General features: G+C 42.8%; 3 protein-coding genes and 2 long non-coding RNA genes across 6 annotated transcripts; 4 read left to right on the top strand and 1 right to left on the bottom strand.

Annotated features, from left to right (window-relative positions):
• The first annotated feature begins 15 nt into the window (after positions 1 to 15).
• On the top strand, positions 16 to 12587 carry tpd52l1 (tpd52 like 1). The gene is given in 12 exon segments (XM_060041624.1): positions 16 to 159; positions 2174 to 2272; positions 2682 to 2924; positions 4069 to 4089; positions 5085 to 5197; positions 5536 to 5684; positions 6832 to 6933; positions 9424 to 9438; positions 10198 to 10236; positions 10522 to 10582; positions 10815 to 10902; positions 10905 to 12587. Coding segments are annotated over 12 exon segments (981 nt in total). The 5' UTR covers positions 16 to 140; the 3' UTR covers positions 10937 to 12587.
• LOC132449801 (uncharacterized) lies at positions 5691 to 6806 on the top strand. The gene is made up of 2 exons (XR_009523657.1): positions 5691 to 6152; positions 6231 to 6806. It is a non-coding gene; the product is annotated as an uncharacterized LOC132449801 (long non-coding RNA).
• LOC132449802 (uncharacterized) lies at positions 6940 to 8397 on the top strand. The gene is made up of 2 exons (XR_009523658.1): positions 6940 to 7770; positions 7803 to 8397. It is a non-coding gene; the product is annotated as an uncharacterized LOC132449802 (long non-coding RNA).
• hddc2 (HD domain containing 2) lies at positions 12026 to 15659 on the bottom strand. Of its 2 annotated transcripts, XM_060041625.1 has the most exons (6): positions 15346 to 15659; positions 14869 to 14990; positions 14659 to 14761; positions 14430 to 14498; positions 13795 to 13933; positions 12026 to 12829 (listed from the first exon to the last, which is right to left on the bottom strand). In XM_060041625.1, exons 1-6 carry the CDS (start codon positions 15415 to 15417, stop codon positions 12726 to 12728), a joined length of 609 nt encoding a protein of 202 aa, XP_059897608.1. In that variant the 5' UTR covers positions 15418 to 15659; the 3' UTR covers positions 12026 to 12725. The 2 variants fall into 2 exon arrangements, with proteins under 2 accessions (XP_059897608.1, XP_059897609.1); XM_060041626.1 differs by lacking the exon at positions 14430 to 14498.
• Positions 15660 to 16367: 708 nt separating this feature from the next.
• Positions 16368 to 18448, top strand: LOC132449800 (R-spondin-3-like). The gene is made up of 4 exons (XM_060041628.1): positions 16368 to 16581; positions 17095 to 17248; positions 17619 to 17817; positions 17957 to 18448. Exons 1-4 carry the CDS (start codon positions 16567 to 16569, stop codon positions 18114 to 18116), a joined length of 528 nt encoding a protein of 175 aa, XP_059897611.1. The 5' UTR covers positions 16368 to 16566; the 3' UTR covers positions 18117 to 18448.

Genomic DNA, 18448 nt, shown 5'->3' with positions numbered 1-18448 from the left:
ACCCCCTGACGGCCAGGCGCGTGACAGCACCAGTGATCCCTAGTAAACAGTGAAGTGGCAACTGGTGCAGCGCTGGACTCCGCCATCCATTTGAGACCCTTTTTAATCCAAAGTGTGGCAGTTGAAAAAAAGCGTCAGTCATGGAAACGAGACAGCAAGGTAAGTGGTTCATTCACCTGATTAAAATGTGTTTGGTTTGTTTTAAATTGCGTTTCCCCCGTTCTTGATAGGCAGCGCTATATGTAAATGACGCACGCGCGTCTCCTGTTCTCGTAGCAAGGATTGGATAACTTGGTTAATACAGAAATAAAAATGTAAACACACAACTAACCCTTAACTCCACCCCTCATATATCCACCTGCAAGTATGCACTATAACCAGGTAAGAGTCTAAAACATTGGATGGACCTAAAGCCAAATTACTGAACTTGACCCAGCTTGTTGTTTTGGAAACTGACTCTTGCTGCACTCACCTAATGACTTTCAATATTGTAAGGAGGGTTAAATTATTTATAGACGTGTTCCTTTTTCTTCTTCCTATTTAGTGATACAGTCTCTGTTTTAGAATACAGGACGGTTGAAAGGTCCAAAGTATTAATTAAAACACATTGCCATTCGTTCATACCAGCAAACCCACTGTTTTAGAATAGTTCATTGTGCAAAGTAGTTTTGATTTCCCGTTTCACTCCTTAAACGTTTATGTACTTCCTAGTTCTCAATTTGTGTCACTAATAGGTGAACTTCCTTTTGCATTCTAATTGTCATAGCTATTGAAATATTAGAGTGATTATTATTTAAATTAATTTAATTATCTATACATTCCGTTTCAATAGATGATGGCAAATTAAAAATGTCCCAGAAATTGTAATGAAATCAAATGGGGTGATCATTGAAGTTTGTCAAAGAAACGTGCATTTAATTTGATTCTTGATCCTTGGATACCTCTTGAATAAGTCTACTATAACTACACTGTAAAATTGATCCTCCAGATTGTCTTCTGTGTTCAGGAAAGGATTGGATACAGAAACTCATCATAGGTTTAACAATGTTCCAGGTCAGTTAGGCTAGGAATGCTTTACTGCAGTCAGATGGGTAGGTCAGCATACCATCACCATGGCTTTTGACTTTGCCGCTGTGATCAGCCATGGGCTTCTGATTTAAGCTAGCCCCATGACCACCACCCAGCCAACCAAAGTTATGCCAATCTTGTGACCTAAGGTATACTACAGCTAGTATGAGGGAAAGGGGGTAGGGGCATATCATGTTTGTCATTATTAGTTGGGAATCATATTTATCAATCATCTGTAAAGGTGGGAAACGGAACAGAAATAATGCCCCTGAGTCATAATTCACTGTATTTATATGCATCCAAATATGTATTTTTTTATGTGTATACATTTACATTTGTATGCAATGTAGCTATTATATTAGCTAGTCAATCGGTAGTGATGTGTAGAGTAACTTTCTTAACTCTGCCACTATATCTTCCCTCGGTTACACTTTTACCATTTGATCACATCAGGGCTGGACAGTCCTAGATCGGATCGTGCTCACATTGGGATCCGATGAGCTGCCCCACATTAAGGTGGTCAGGCTCGGGCAATGATCATATTCCATATGTGTGTGGACAGCAATGTGAGCAGACGAGTGTTGATTGCATTCAAGTGTGGACGAGGCCAGACCTGTGGTCCGATCTGGCACATCCGACCACAACATTTGCAATGAAATGAAAAGGGAAACCAAAGCCACACACAGTTAGGATTCAAACCGGCAGCAGTACTTGCTCTAAAGCAATAGGTAATCCAGCTACTGAGGTTATCCCTAATGCTGTGCTGAAAAACATCGACAAACTGTGCAGTAATAAGCTTGCAATCGGTGAGAAGATGTCATCTTCTCATTGCTGTGCTCATGCTTGGCAGTGTTAGACCATAGCCCAACCACAGCATGGCCAGTGCTGTGTCTTGAGTGCAATTTGCCATTGTGCAAAAAGCAGTGATTGTTGATGTAGCCTGGCTAGACATGCAGTTGTAAGTGATGGAGTAGAAAGCAGTTCTCTGTGTGTGTGTGTGTGTGTGTCTGTGTGTGCGTGTGTGCGGTGTGCGTGCATGCGTGCGTGCGTGCGTGTTTTTAACTCCCCTTCTCCTGTATCTTCCCGGCTGCTGCCCTGGGACCAGAGTTGTACTCTGGTGTTTTGAGTGATGCCGTGCTGGACTGGGGCAGCGAGAGCCCTGGAGAAGAATGGGTTAACACAAACAGGGAAGGGGCAGAGCATGGTAAGCGTCGCACCTGGGTGGGTGGCTGTGTGTGTTTACCTGGTCTGCATGGAGGAGGGTGGAGCTGGTTTTAGTACTCTGTGTCTGGCAGGGCGGGGTCAAGCTGCTTTCATGGCATTAGATTCTGTAACGGTTTGAAACGATTTGTAAGGTTTCAAGCCATTATCAACTTTGAATTGCACCTTTGCTGATAATCAGTCGTTATCAGCAAGGTCACTAACTAAATAGTTTTGAAAGTGAATTGATCCTAATCTTTACTGCGTTCATCTAAACAGTGGGGTGGGGACAGTAGACGAGTCTTTATTTAATCTTTCCACACAGTAAGAAAGATCATGTTTGATTTGCAGTGCCACATCCATTTGCATGCCTAGTTTTAGTTCATTCTTTGACGCGTGTCGCCATCCTTAAGGCCCCAGGGACGAGGACCTGGCTCACCTGTCAGAGGACAGTCATGTTGTGGGCAGGTCGTTAGGGGACTCCCAGGCCTTGGGCTCCCAGAACGGGGAGGCCGGCCTGGGGGACGGTGCGGCGTGGCATGGGGGGAGCTGGGGAGCACCAACCACCGCGGGGGCACGGGAGGAGTGGGGCCGGCCCTCCCTTCGTCTCTCTGAAGACTGGCCGATGACCGGTCCCTGGAACACCAACGCCCCAGGTGACCGGCGCCCTAGACCACAGCCACCCCATACCTTTACTAGAGTAGACTGGACTCCGAACACAACAGAATGGAATCTCTTTATCGTAGGCTAGTAGGCTACAGTACAGTAGGCTAGTTCTCCCTGATGGCCCTTGTAAAAAGCTTTTGCTTCTTCCGGACTGCTTTGCATAGGCTGGCGCCGTTGCTCCACGTTTGACGTAGCTACAAAGGCTAACCACGTAGGAAATGATCCCCGTAGTCAAATAGTGAAATAGCCCAGTCCCATGTGATCATCATCCTGATTAAGCAGACACACACGTCCCTCAGGCGACCGGTTCAGTGCTGCAACAGAAACCACACATCCTAATTGAAAGCCGCAAGAGTATTGCCGGCCTAATGGAGAGCAGGCCGATTCCAGTTCTATTACATGATCTCTGTTCCTCCAGCACTCTCTGTTATCAGACTAGCTGATGTTGTGTTCGGATGGATGAAGAACAAAGTGTTTGGTTCATTTGGTCGTATATTCCCCATATTCAAGTAGGAAAAAATACCGAAAATAGAAGGTTATGTTATGTTGGAAAATGTCACAGTTAATACGATAAGCTTGATTCAAACATATGAAGTGCAGTCACATGATTGTGTTCAATATGCCCCCCCCCCCCAACCTAGCCTCATGTAAATACCATGATCTGATCATAAGTGTGACCTGATTCCTTATCTTCCTGCTGTAGAAATGTGTGCCTTCTCCAGATGCATGCTTTGTGTTTGTGTCCCGAAAGCCTAGTGCCCAGTTGGTGTGTGAACAGTGTGATTGTTTTAGCTGCCTGAATGGCACTGAGCCCATAGCATGGCTTGAATCGGACGTTAATGATTTCGGAAGGATGCTGCAGTCTCCCTCGCGGCCTATTTGGCACTGCCTGCTTTGTTGTTATTCCGTACAGGGAATGTTGCATATGCGTCGCTGTTTTATCTGAGAATATATTTTGGAAAATATATATATATGAAGTGCTACTCTCTTGCATGTGCATGTTTTGCAGCTATATTGGTTGTCTTTTTGAAGATATCCTCAACAGTGATATGCAGTGTAATAGTTTAATTGAGAATGTGTTATTATGTTACTAATGGCGTCATACGACTCACTCTTTACCGCTGCCATGTAAAGACAGAGGAAACTTCAGAACAGGTATGAACCATCTTTACTTTACTGAAAGGAGTCTGCACATTTCCTCAGACCCATGTCTTTGATGAGATGCATCATCAGCCTTGATATGTTGAGTGTTCAGCTCCCATAGCTGTATCTGATTTGTACCTGTGTGTTTCCAATAAAAGTAAGATACAAACCAAGATATAGCAACGGGAGATCCACATCCAAAAGGTCAACATTTAACCTGGGGTCTTAGCCATCAGCCAAATCATCAAACCATCACATGCAAACGTTGTTGTAAATCCATGTGTGATTAAATGTGAAGTACACATTTATGATTCGCCTTTGCGAGAGAAGGCCACCTGGAGTTAGGGATGTGTCCAAACCAAAGGGCTTCAGAGCTTGTGTGTGTGTGTGTGTGTGTGTGTGTGTGTGTGTGTGTGTGTGTGTGTGTGTGTGTGTGTGTGTGTGTGTGTGTGTGTGTGTGTGTGTGTGTGTGTGTGTGTGTGTGTCCCTCCCTAGCTCCTAATTACATTTTTAACTGTATACTAACACTCAAAACCAATGTGTGGAATCAATTAAGCATCGAGCATCTTGTTTGAAGATGTGTGCGTCCGCGTGTGTTTGTTTACGTGAGTGTGTGTGTCTGTCTGTGTCTAGGGTCCGCCACCAGTTGAAACAGGATAATCCAGGGCAGTTAATCCAGATTACTGCTCAGCAGGCCACTGTCGCTGATTGCATAACGTCCGTTTAGAGATGGACAGACAGACACAGACTGGATCATATAGAGCCGTCATACATGTTAGTTTATAAACACCCAAATAAATGCTTCATTTCTGGTTTATAGAAAATAAAATAAAACAGGTTGTTTTGTTTGTTTGATTCATGCAGCTCTTTGGGAAGAGGCTTGAGGTTATTCTCTTTCATGAGGAATCTAACACACACACACACACGCACACGCACACGCACACACACAACAGCACAAATCTCTAGACCTATGATGTTGTTCATGTTTGTTGTGTCCGTCATGGTAGGTCTTCTAGACTCTGAGCCGTTGCGAGAGGCAGATGAGGATCTGGCCTCCGAGGGTAACTACCCCATCTTGACAGAGGAAGAGAGGGAAGAGATTCACCAAGAACTGGACAAGGTAAACTCAAATCTCAATCTCAAACAAGGCTGTGAAATGCACGACTTCCCGTTGCAACAATGTGGTTCAGGAAAACAGTATTGGTGTTGGTGCATGTTGTACAAATTTGGACTTAATCCTTGATGTTCATAGAATGTTCTTCAAATGTGATTCGTGCCTCTGTAAAGCCCTCTGAAGTGACTTTGTGTTTGAAAGGTACTATATCAATAAACCCGTCCGGGCTTATCATTTCTTTGAACAATGACCCTCAGTACAACCTGCAATATAAATTTGATTCGATATTTTTGAATGGCAAATGACTAATCCTTGACCATCCTTGTGTCTTGTTCTCTCGCTAGCTGGAAGAGGAGATCAGCACTCTGAGGCAAGTGCTGACATCTAAAGAGAAGCAACAAGCCGACCTCAGACAGAAACTGGGCATCAGTCCGCTCAGCGATTTCAAAAACAACGTCTCCAAGGGCTGGCACGACATGCAGACCTCTGTTGCGTAAGTTGTGCTCACCGGGACTGACCCCACTTCCACTTTGCCGCAGCTCCGGGCTAGCCGGACGCAGCGACTGAGCATATACGAGAAGGGGGGGCAGCCGATGCAGGGAGAGCCAGTCTGGGCCAGGGCAGATAAGCAAAACAAGTTTGTGCCCCTTCCAATCCTGCTGCATTCTCCCTGCCAGTTCTACAGGTTTTAGGGCTTGTTTTTGGCGGTCAACCGAGAGGGCTAAGGCCATCTGACTGTGACAGTGTGATGCTGCAAACACATGCACGGACTCAAGTACACATGTATTTGGACACAAACACGCACACTTTGTTGTGATTGGAATTGGGAATGTGGAGATTTTATGAGGGACAGTGGGAGAGCTGTTTGCTTTAAGGACACACCACCACCAGTGGCCTGTGTGTGTGTGTGTGTGTGTGTGTGTGTGTGTGTGTGTGTGTGTGTGTGTGTGTGTGTGTGTGTGTGTGTGTGTGTGTGTGTGTGTGTGTGTGTGTGTGTGTGTGTGTGTGTGTGTGTGTGTGTGTGTGCGTGCGTGCGGAGTACCAGCATTAAGCATGTTCATCATGTATAAAATGTTTTTCTTTAGACCAGTTGTGGAGCAAAGAGGATCCAATTTATATTCTCAAATGAATACAGTGGCCTGGTATACAGGCAGCTGTTTTACTGAATATATATCATCCTATATGTCCTCAGCTGGTCATTGCTGTATCTTAATCTAGAGGGAGAGAGGGGAGAGAGAGGGTAGAGATCGAGAGAGATAAGGAGTGAGAGGAGGGAAGTCATTCTTTGCCTCCTTTTGTTATCCAGTTACACCTCGACTCAGAGATCAGATTGCATGTGCATTTGCAGCCAGCCACACACATACACAAACATGCATACCGTCACACGCACACACATCTATAATGAAGCACTGGAGACGGAACGATTGAGTAACACTGTTTTGAAATCAGCATGTGATGGAGAGTTCATTGTCATTATGTTAGTGTGGTTTATGTGTCAAAAGGCCAAAATGAAAGAGTGTGTGTGTGTGTGTGTGTGTGTGTGTGTGTGTGTGTGTGTGTGTGTGTGTGTGTGTGTGTGTGTGTGTGTGTGTGTGTGTGTGTGTGTGTGTGTGTGTGTGTGTGTGTGTGTGTGTGTGCAGCTATAAGAAGACGACGGAGACGTTTTCCACAGCAGGCCAGAAGACCTCTGCAGCCTTTAGCACCCTGGGCACCGCCATCACCAGGAAGCTAGGAGACATGAGGTAATGATGTCATATCCTGTCCATTTGTTCGCAGTGACCTTGGCAAACAAAACAAATAGTTGAATTTGATTTCTTTCATATCACACATTAAAGTGAATTTGGTTTATATGTCTGATATGGCTACGCGGATACTTACACATGATGTCATGTGATCACAGATGAAAGAAGAGGGCCTTTACACTTTTAAACTTCAAACTATATCTATATCCGTCCCTGTACCCTGTCCACCCTACACAACGTCAATGTTGGGAAAAAAACACCTCTCTCTATCATCCTCAATTTGAAAACCGAAACACCCATCTGGCAATCAAAAACATGTATTTTGCGAAAACATCATGCCGTCGAAAAGTGGACTTTTTCATGTTGCAGCTGGAATTGGAATCCTCTATTTTGCAAATCCAACACTGTTTTGCTTTTTCCGGGTAATTACAGGGTAACCTTGCAAAACAATCTTGAGAACAATCAAAAAATCGTAACTTTGCTGACCAGGGTCGGAAGAGGGAAATCAGGCACAGAGTCCTGCTAATTATCCTGTGGTGTTTACTCGGCCTAGCACGCTAATCAACCTCTGCTCTAATGTAACGCCTCTCCCTTTCTCCAGCTGTCTTGCCTCCGTCACTGGTTCTGCTCCTGGCTCTTGTCCTCTTCTGAATGAGTTTTTGACATTAGTTCCGTTCACCAAGTCAAAGGCTGTTGATTATATAAGTCTACTAAGCTGCTTTCACTGTGGCCGAGGTGGCCAGAGAGACAGCCTTCCCCCCACTTCTCTATCGCGGGCTTACCTTCCCCCCCCTGCTTGCTCTCTCTTCCCCTCTCTTTGCTATTATTATAGTATATGTATGTTATATTCAGAAAGAGGGGAAGGCAAGACAAGAATATTGTGGAAGACAGAGGAAGGGATGGGAGAGATGGATCAGAGAGAGATGGAGGTTGCCATGGACTGTAACACAGGGTGTGTGTGTGTGTGTGTGTGTGTGTGTGTGTGTGTGTGTGTGTGTGTGTGTGTGTGTGTGTGTGTGTGTGTGTGTGTGTGTGTGTGTGTGTGTGTGTGTGTGTGTGTGTGTGTGTGCGCGCGCGTGTGTGACGTGTGTGTGTGTCAGAGGGAGAGTGTCTGTCACCTGCTGTCAATATGCCCTGCAGGATGGAGGTGGGGGGTGGGGTTATGGGGAATTGACATTGCATCCATTTCCTGGCTAAATGGATGCCTTTTGGGGGTCAGGACCTCATCCTGTTGGCTATGAACAGAGTTCCCTATCAGCAGGGACATATGTTGCTTCGCTAGAGTACAATTTGCGTCTTACCCAATCTGATTTTTGCCAGAGAGGCAAACTCCCAAAGCTGGACGTAAAAGCTCTCTTAGTTATTCCAGCCACCGTCAAAGTATTGGATCTGTGGTGGCTGCCCAGGAGATAATAAAAAAAAAAAAGACATTTGGAAACCCATTAAAAAGTAGCCCGATCCAAATGTGCGACAGAACCACTTCTGGTGAAAGAGGTTACTGCACTTGCTTTTTAGGTGTGTGCAATTCATACTTTATTCATGCAAGGTACGAGGAAGAACTATAGACTTTGTGTGAGTTACTCTGTCTATGATTATAGAGCCTATTCATTGTGTAACGCGAACCCCTTCCTTGTTGAAAGTTTGTGTTTTTATCATGTTAAGTAAGGACATGAAATATTTGAATATTTGTTACTTTGTATTCCTCTGTCACATTTCCTCCCCTGTGATGACAGATGAGTGTTAGTGTTAGGTTGGGTTTCAGTAGCATAAACCAAAACAAACTTTATCTTTCATTTATTCCAGCATGTTTGGTTTAGAGATATTGTATCCACGGAGGTATGTTTCAAGTTGTTTTTGTGTGTCTGTGGTGGTGGTGGGGGGGGGGGGGTGTTTGCGTGTGTTTTTGTGTTAACATGCATCCATTTGTATTATTGCCTAGTTGTGATGACAAACATGCTTTACAACACAGCAGTTTTTGTGTCTTAAACACTTGCTTCCCTGGGTTGCTTTGTGATTCCATGTATTTGATTCGGGTATCTTGCATGACTAGTTTTAGTATATCACTTTTATTTATTTATTTCTCTTCTTCTTTGTGTGTTGTCTTATTCTACCGTCCAATTTGCAGTGATGGAATTTATTTGCAGTGAAAATTTGTCCTTACTTAGGCAACCAATAGGTTGGAAGACGTTGAGAGTTAGCCTTTTTCCAGCTATTTACAAACCCGCGAATTCTAGAGAATGTGATAGGAGCATTGCAAGATCGGTCCTTATTCCGTGAGTGTTTGAGCGGCTGTTTTGTCTGGTTCATAAGCAGGTGAGTGAGTTTGTACAGGTCTTGGATAGTCCTCTGTTCTGTACATGTGAGTGGTTATGGGGTAAAAGGGTAGAGGGTTAAGCCCCCTTGTTATTCTTTTTAGAGCTTTAACATAGACTTATGGATGTATTTTTTATATGCCAATTTATTTTTCTTTCTCCCCTTTTGCATCTCAAGATCCAACTCCATAGGGTAAGAATCATAAACATATATATATATATATATATATATTAAAAAAATCCTGGTATCATGAGCCCTTTGCCAGAGTTTGCCACAGTGTGCAGGGTTTGACCTTCAAAGTACCTCAATCCATCGCAAACATCTCTGATGTGTGAATCCTTGATATAGAGACAAACCAAAATATATTGCACCTTTTCAAATGAGTTGTTTTACACAGATGACATTGTGAAGGAAGGCAAGGCAAGGCAACTTTATTTTTAGCACTTTTCATACACAAGGCAGACTCAAAGTGCTTAAGGAAGGTCAGAGGACAGAAATAACTGCTTTGTCTCTGTTTGGATGGGACCTGGATTGGATGCAGCCAGTTGCTGGGTAGCCCCTTGTCTTGAAGTGGAGAGAGGATCGTTTTACTTTTCTTTTCTGCAATGCAATAATAGGACCTGGTTCCTGCCAGTAGACTTAGCCTAAAGGTCCCAGACAGCTCTGGTAATCTGGGAAGTAGAAAGCGAGTGTAGTCGCGAGCCAGGTATCGATCGAGAGCAATTTGGAATGTGGGCAGACACCCGTAGATACCATTTCCCCAGATAAAAGCATTCCTTACTTTACTGTACTATATTTTTTTCCCTGTTTGTGTATGTGTGTGTGTCGTACAGTGATGTGAGTAGGTACAGTGTAGTGTGGTGGTGGTGCAGACGGGTTAGTGTTTGTGTGTTTGCACACTGAAGCTGTGCTAATCATTAACTCCTCTCTAACCATGCTCTCGTGGGACAGCTACTCAATCCGACACTCCATGAGCATGCCCACCATGAGGTAATGTCTGACTGTTTGTTAAAGACTAAAGGACAGCGTTAGCGCACCACAATCACGTTTCTTTCTTTTCTCACGAAAGACTTTAAATGCAATTTATGTATAAAGTCTTAAATGGTGACCAGGTGCAATACCACATTGCATTGATTAGTCACAAATGAATTTACAATGTTTGATATGCAACAAAAATGTGTTGTTATACTGAAATCAAGAATGAGGAGTTCAACGTCCCAGGTCCTATTGTCTCCATTCACTTTGCCCTATTTTCTTCCCCTCTGTCGTTTACAGAAACTCACCCAGCTTCAAGTCTTTTGAGGAAAAAGTTGAAAGTACAGTGACAACTATTAAGGTAGGACATTTTGTGTGTTTGTGAGAAGAGAATGCTATCAAAACAGTTTGCTGAAGGCTATTATTCATACCTTCTTCTTCGTCTACATGATAGCACCGTTTTCTCTTCTCCGACCAGAAGCTACGGCCTAAAACACAGACACTAAGCTCGACCGGCCCTAGATTTGCGTTCTAACAGCCGGCCTTATGTGACCCTGTACCCTACCGCCCCCTGGTTTATCCTCTTCATCCAGACCAAGGTGGGGGGGCCCGAGCCCGGGGGGAGCTTCGAGGAGGTACTCTCCTCCGCAGCGCAGGCCAGCTCACAGGACCGGCCCAGCACCCCCTGACAGACTCCTCGGAGAGGCCCTGTTAGGGCCCCGTCCAACGCAGAAGGAGGAACCCAACCAGGGAGATTGACTTAAATGATCTCCATACTTTACACTGTGGCTGCAGTCAGCACCTGGTTCCAGGTACAAAGAAACGACATCGACGTGAATCCATTACTGCATTGTGATGCCCCACTAAATCATATATCCTAGACGAGATAGTTACCGCCTCAAGCACATCCCAAAGATTAGTTTCCGACTCTCCTTAATCCATGCTAATGGGAAGAGCTAAGCAAACGCACTCTACACTCTATTGTCTATCATTGACATGTTGTCACATAGATTTGACCGCACATACAGTACAGTACATGAAGTGCAGGATGAAATCTTAATGCATATCGATGCACACACTCTAGAATTAATTTGACACCAAAACCAGGTGGAGGGGGTGTGCATTATATCATTTGTTTAATGATTTTCAAGTGACCAATGTTTGGATTTTATGGAAAAGAGGAGAGAATGTTTCTGCGTTGTTGTTGACTTGTCATTACTTGAATGCTGGATATTATTGCACTGATACATGTTTTCATCCAGATCTACTAATTTAATTCATATATTATCATATATTACTAGAACTAACACTTCAAATCAGATATGGGTGACTCAAACTCAACCGAATACTCGGAAAACTGTTCATTCCAACTTTAATTGTGATTGCCCTGGTCTCTCTCACAAATCTACCCAGCTACTGCACCCTGATTAGTTATGCTCCTTTCAATAGTTCTGGTTGTTTCCTTAACCAGTGACAATCCCTTAAACACAACCCTTTAGAGTCCATCTTGAGAAGACAATGCAACTTAATGTGAAAAAAAGTGGTAATTGTTGTCTCCACAAGTTTCTGAAGAACCTAAACATGAACTACATTTAGTTATATAATTATTGACCTCTTTGGTTTTTTCCATTTTTTCTTATCACTTTAATTTGTGTTCAATTTCACCAATGACCATAATTTGTGTTGAGTGAATGATAAACATTTAAAAAGTTTGCCATGTTGGAAATGATGGCATGAAAGAGGCTTTTGTGAACGTCATGATTGCATTATCTTATGTTGAGTGAGCCTTGAAAAAAAAAAAACGTAAACTTTTACCAAAGCTTTTTACTAAAACCTTGCAATGTTGGCATATCCAAATACATGGCATTGAAACGAAATGTTACTGTTTCCGGTTTTTATTGTTACTCTATTATTTCAACTATACTATATTTTAAATAAACTGCATTTATGAGTAAACCATAATGTTTGTTTTATTTATTTTTTACGGAAAATTTGTCCGGAAATGTGTGAATGTATATCAAAATGCATATTGAATGTACTACAAAATATATTTGAAATACTCTTACCAAAGGTTACATCAAACAGCAGTTTTGAAATGTCTGTCAGATTTTATGTAATAGAGCCACATATAGCAATTTGTAACAGAAATGGCCATGCTGACCAATGATTTCGTTTTTTCCCTAAATTTTCTTATAGTATAGAATCCAGAATCCCGAAGCCCCTCTAAAGCGTCACAGGACCACGGGTCATATGACCATATAGTGGAACACTGGGTGGCTAATGCTCACATAATGAAGTTAAACATGTGACCCGACACAAATAGTTTAAACAGGAGGTCAGGGTAAAGGAAAAAAATAAAATAAAAATAGCAGCAACCATGGAAACCATTTGCATTTATCAACAATGTCAATAATTCGGTGTTCTGTTTAATGCAAATCTGGCGTCTTCCGGTCTTCGGAGGTCCTCCACCTCAGGGCAGTGTGTCCGGTGGTCCGTGTTCCCAGTTAGGACGTATGTGTCGGAGGTTCGGCAACCTTGCTCATGTGACCTCTTCGCTCTTCCTTGAGACAGTCGACCAGCTGAATCACATCGGGGTGGTGAAAACGACCTGACGACGGCATCACGAGAGACGGTGGGAGGAAAGCAGAACAACAGTTGTACACATGAGGAGAGGGATGCGTGAGGCTTGGTACTTTCAGATAATATCAGTGCATATCCAAGCCTAAAAGTGTTAAGGGTCCCTGTTTAACCAACGGGGGTAATATTGATTGAAATCCTTTTCAGAAGTGGGACGGTGCAATCAGATGTAGAATGGACCATCAAACTTTGGTACAGTCCGTCTATCCATACATCTGAGTGGACACTAGGGCCCGACCGATTCATCGGCCTTCCGATTTAATCGGCCGATTATAGCCTTTTTGAAAATAATCATCTGCCAAAAAGACGCAGATTTTTTTTATTTTAGAAATGTTATTGCGCTTAGTATCCTGCAGATTGCGCTCCTACTCGCCTTGCTAACTAACAACTTTAGCTGGAGTAAAAAAGAGGAGATTGAATTTTACCGTACAACATGAAAGCACGCTCGCTCAGACAGCTGCGCGCTCACCTCACCAATGTACACAAGACGCGTTGTTTGAGGATGTTGTGCCTGTTTTTCTTTAGGTCCCAGGCCATGTTATTTTGTTATACTGTAGACTCTAACGGTGAGACCATACTGCTCAGCACGCACGTGTTAGTCACTGCTCACGAGCGCAGCACATTGGGAGTTAGTTATTTATATTACACTCATTTTTGACTGTAAATGTATTCTAAAACACTCAAAGGTTCTGCATTCAATTCACATATTCGTCAAAAGTGTTTAAAGTATATTTAAGGTATCAAAAACTACGTTTTATAGGCTTTTTTTTTGTTTTGATTTTAATCGGCCGATTAAATCGTAATCGTAATTTTTCTCTGAAAATAATCGGCATCGGCACTCAAAAATCGATATCGGTCGGGCCCTAGTGGACACACCCCTGGTGGTGTCCCTAGGGTCGATATTGTCCTGCCTACTGTAGGGATGGAGATGCATACCTTCCGTCGAGTCAAAGAACTCCTGCAGTCTTCCGGGGGTTTCCTCCAGTTCTTCATACTCTTGGGCCTGAAGGATCATCTCTGCAAGGTCAAAGTCTTTGACCAGCCGTGCTTCCGGGCTGCTCTGTGACTCGTACTCCTGGGTGGCCCGGGTGCATTACAGGAATACAGCAGATGAAGTCACATGTCCATCGGTGTTGGCGCTAACAAATTGTCTAGGGAGTACACTGAACATCAATGGGAAGATTCCGTTAAAACGATTGCAAAGGTTGTATCAAGACTTGTACAGATTTTTGCAGTTGTTTTCATTGAATCTTCCCATTGATGTTGAGTGTACGTCATGGGTAATTTGTTAGTATCAAGAAATGCACAAGGACTGGTCCAACAGAACATTGATTCATGGCTCACTGAACCATGAATCTCTTCTGGTCCAACATGTTTTTCCAGTTACTAGACAAACGTGTTTGTCATTTATCAAATTGTTATTAGGGAAACCCCCAAAAGAGCAGAGCACTGTGGTACAATACCCTAGTACCACAGTACTCTGTGGTTTGTGTGGTTTCCAAGGATGCATAATACATTTCAAGAGAACGCATCAAAGTACAGTAGATGGAGTTTAGTTGAAACACACTTGCCTCCCAGAGTCCATAAATCTCATTTTTCAGACCCCCTTGCAGCAAATCTGTTAAAGTTGTCATTGCTTCCTGCGATGGTATGAGGAATTATGACTATTAATATTGGGAAGATGCATAATTGTACAGAAGGGACAGAGCAAGGCAAATAGAGTGTCAAAAAGATATGAAAGGAAAGGAGCTTCCCAGGCTCCAATAATTATCGATCAATACCATGAGAGGAGCAGGTCACCTTTTCTCTTCTATGCTTCTCTTCCTTGCTGACCTTATCCATTGGAGCAATATCTCCCACAATGCTCTCTGCCATATCGTGAACCAGTGCGATCTTCATGCACCTGAGGACAGACAGAGAGAGGAGAGATGATCATTTCATATCAGAGAGGTTATTTGTTTTGCCCTTGACCTCCCGATGAGTGTTTGTGATAGTAAAAACCCGACTCACCTTTCCTTATTGACTTTGGGGTCTGTGATGGTCATCGCCATTATAGACATCCTGTACATGTGGTCGGAGACGCTCTCGGGCTGCTTCACCTTCCTGTACACCCAGCCGGTGCGTGGGACTCTCTATAATGACGCAAACAAGACATTGGGGAGATGTAACAACACAGCAGTTGGTGAGATAAAGACGCATATGGGGTCCATTGGCCACTGTGAACCAACGCCAAAGCTCGTGTTGGTCTTTTTAAAGCCATTATGATGACTAGTATAAAGTCTAGACTTCAGATGTGTGGCATCCCATCTCCGTTCACGTTGACATTTTATCTGAAATAAACTATTTTAAGGACCCATTTTTCAATATTTAAATAATAATAATAGATTCAATTTATATAGCGCTTTTCTCACACTCAAAGCGCTTAAATGTAGCACGCTACAATTCGAACTATGTATTTTAATGCACAAGCTCTGTCGTCAGTCTTACTTTTAGTTGTCCAACTAGTTTCAGAAATTGCAAAAGATTCTTGCTTTCAGCGGTGCTCAAGGAAGCTGCCATGTTTTGGAGGCTTGGTGTTATGACCTGGTAGAAGACACGTAGGTTTATTAAAACTCTTATCCCTCTGCTCGCTTATGGACTCAAATATTTTGAGTATCCATTTTTTCAATATTTTGTATTCCAACGTTACTGTGAATACGGCTAGATTTGGCGATAATGATAAAATACAGAAAGTCCTAAAATATGTTCATGAATGTTGACCACATGATGGCCCCGCGCAGCCGTAGAGGAAACTTCCGTAGTCACGCGCTGACGTCATATTGTGCGCCGGATTTGTACGACGCGGGCGATTCATAATAAACAAAACAAGCCAACCATCGTTTTTTGAAGTCTGTTGTTCTCAGAATAGTGAGTTGCCAAAATGAAGAAGGCACCTAGGTCGAAATTGAAGGCCGAGATCAAATCAAAAACAACGTCTGATATTAAATTGAGGCCAGCGGCGGAAGCAATGGTGAGTCTATAAAGAGTTGTTAAAAACGTACATTCAGTGCTTTATATGTAATGTATATATCCTACTAGTGAGTTATTTATAGTGAAGAACCTAATGAAGCTAACGTTATAACCGAATCATTCTTTCCCTAGGTCGAACTTGGATTCCTTCTTTTTTTGAATAAGCTTGCAGTGGAAGCAAGAACCAAAGCTTTTGAGGATAAATCTCTAACTATAAGAGCTCACCATCTCCCGGCAATCTCCAAGGTAGGGCGTGGGTGACCCGCTGCAAGCAAGGACTAAAAGGATGTTGCGTCCTCTTGCGATGAGTGGCCATCTTTTGTTAGCATTTCAACACTTATTTGTCTCCCGATTGCTTTGGACATCATATTGTATCGTCATATATGTCCTCCATACAATATACATGTGTAACAGTGTCTGTTGAAAAACCCTCTGACCTTGTTTTTGTTTTCCTTCTGTTCATAGATGTTATTGAAAAAATCAAGAGGATGAAGTGGTCATAGCCTTGCATTTGAACACTGTGAAGGACTCATGAACTGACTCGTGAGCCTTGAACTGATGAATAAAGTTGTTTTGTACGGTAGGAGTGACTGTTGTGAACTTGACTCCTGATATCAAACTCAGTCAGTCAGCTCAAGATCAGGCAGCCAGGAAATTGTCAAGAAGACACAGGGCAGACACTCGCCGCTCTGTTTTTTTATGTCTTACAAAAATGTAAGTGACTGCATACTTTAAGGCATTCATATTTTTTTGGAAATGCAGCCTTTCTTTGATGTATTACTGCGCTACTTAACATCCGATTAAACTATCCCTGTTGTCCTATGCGTTGCATGAGTGGGGAACCTGAGGGGTTTTCATGTTTTGGGAACATTAGTCGGTATCTCTGCTAGGTTCCCAAAACAGCCGACAGTCTCCTCACGTCTGGTTTGCAGTATTGTTGATTAATTGAGAAGTAATCAAAACTCGATCCCTCTTGCTGAAAACGGCCCAAGAGAAAAGTATGCAGTGCTCAGAATTAACTCGAGGTTAAAGATTAAACACGTAGCGCTTTGTCGTATTTTTGGCCAATCATTTTGTCAAGTAGATGGATTCTATAGTGGTACACTGGTCACACTGGTGATCATTCATAGTTTACGTTCTAAATTGATCATTTACAATATCCAGAAAAAAAAACAAGGTAAAAACAAGATAAAGAGACTATGAAATTGGTGTTCATGTGCATCACAGGAAACTCCCTGCAACCCTTTCAAACGCCTCCGTCTTAGTTTTGGTGTGAAAGGTACAAGGAGGGAAATGGGACTAGGGCTACTGCTGAACATTTTAATGTTCAACTTCATGGAATTTGCCAAAAGCAACGGTGAAAACGATGTTGACCACCAATGTAAGTATTTTGAATAAAAAAGGTGTAATGTTTTATATGATATAAAAGTACTGTGCATATGCTGTGGTATTTTGACATTCAGCTGACAAATTGTCCAGATTTTCTAGGGTTGCACACTCACAGTAACTCATCGTTATGAACAATAACAAACATTTTTCATATTTGAAGGGGTTGCATTTACCTCATAAAAAGTGAATATAAAATACAATAACAAGTTAATTATATGCTGAATATCAGGATGCACTCGAGCTGATGCGTTGTCTCTTTTATGCAATTTAAAAGTATTACCTTGCAGCTCACGGAATTCGTTTAACCCAAAGAAAGAATCACACACAAAAACACTTCACTCAATCTGCTTTCTTTCCTCCAGTGACAGATAACTTGGTGGTGACTAGACCTTGTCAGGCCGCTTGTGTCACCTGCTCAACCAATAGCGGCTGTTTGCTGTGTAAGCCCCGCCTCTTCCTCTACATTCAGCTGGATGGGATGAGGCAGAGGGGGCTATGCCTGTCTTCTTGTCCTCGTACATACTATGGCGTGCTCTCACCACCCACACACACCTGCTTAAGTAAGTTGTATACATACTTGTAACGTCCTCTTGACTACATTTTACTTGATGTTAGAGGTTACTATTTGATGACTGCATGTTGTTTTACCAACCAACAACATTTCTCAGACTGGGACGGTTTGAATCTAAACAATGTGTCCGTGTCTGGAGGTCTGTGACCACTGCTTCAGCAGACATTTCTGCACACGCTGTCGTTCCGGCCTCTTCCTGTTCCATGGCAGATGTGAAAACAGCTGTCCAGGCGGTCTGACACCAAATAACGTGTTGCGAGAATGCACCACTGGCGCGACAAGTACATAGCCCAAGTATTTGTGCATGCATATTTGTACCTATCAAGTTAAACATCCTGTTACCTGTCCTCCAAATGCCTCGTGGCACATAGGGCCTTCAAGTTAAACATCATGCAAATAAAACAGATTAAGTATGTTTCATTCCGTCTCAAAGTATCCTAGCTGTCTCTAATGGGATTTGTTTCGGAGATAAAAGTGATATTTGAATTTCAGAGCTGATCCCTCAAAGCTGTCCAAAGGTCAATCTTATAGGGAATGTGCCTCCTCATCCAAAAGATTGACACCAGACCCTTCTGTCCCATTTTAACCACTATAAATAAACTATTGCAATATTATCTTTAA

The sequence above is a fragment of the Gadus macrocephalus genome, chromosome 21 (genome assembly GCF_031168955.1).
Source record: "Gadus macrocephalus chromosome 21, ASM3116895v1".
NCBI lineage: Eukaryota > Metazoa > Chordata > Actinopteri > Gadiformes > Gadidae > Gadus > Gadus macrocephalus.
The sequence above is the reverse complement of the archived record's forward strand: the minus strand, read 5'-3'. Positions and strand labels throughout refer to the sequence as shown.

Coding starts and splice junctions, on each gene's coding strand:
- LOC132449800 (XM_060041628.1), top strand. Junction 17,249..17,618: donor AAACGATGTTGACCACCAAT/GTAAGTATTTTG, acceptor TCTTTCCTCCAG/TGACAGATAACTTGGTGGTG. Junction 17,818..17,956: donor CCCACACACACCTGCTTAAG/TAAGTTGTATAC, acceptor AACAATGTGTCC/GTGTCTGGAGGTCTGTGACC.
- hddc2 (XM_060041625.1), bottom strand. CDS start 15,417: ATGGCAGCTTCCTTGAGCACCGCTGAAAGCAAGAATCTTTTGCAATTT. Junction 13,934..14,429: donor AGATTTATGGACTCTGGGAG/GCAAGTGTGTTT, acceptor CGGGCCACCCAG/GAGTACGAGTCACAGAGCAG. Junction 12,830..13,794: donor GTTCTTTGACTCGACGGAAG/GTATGCATCTCC, acceptor TGCCGTCGTCAG/GTCGTTTTCACCACCCCGAT.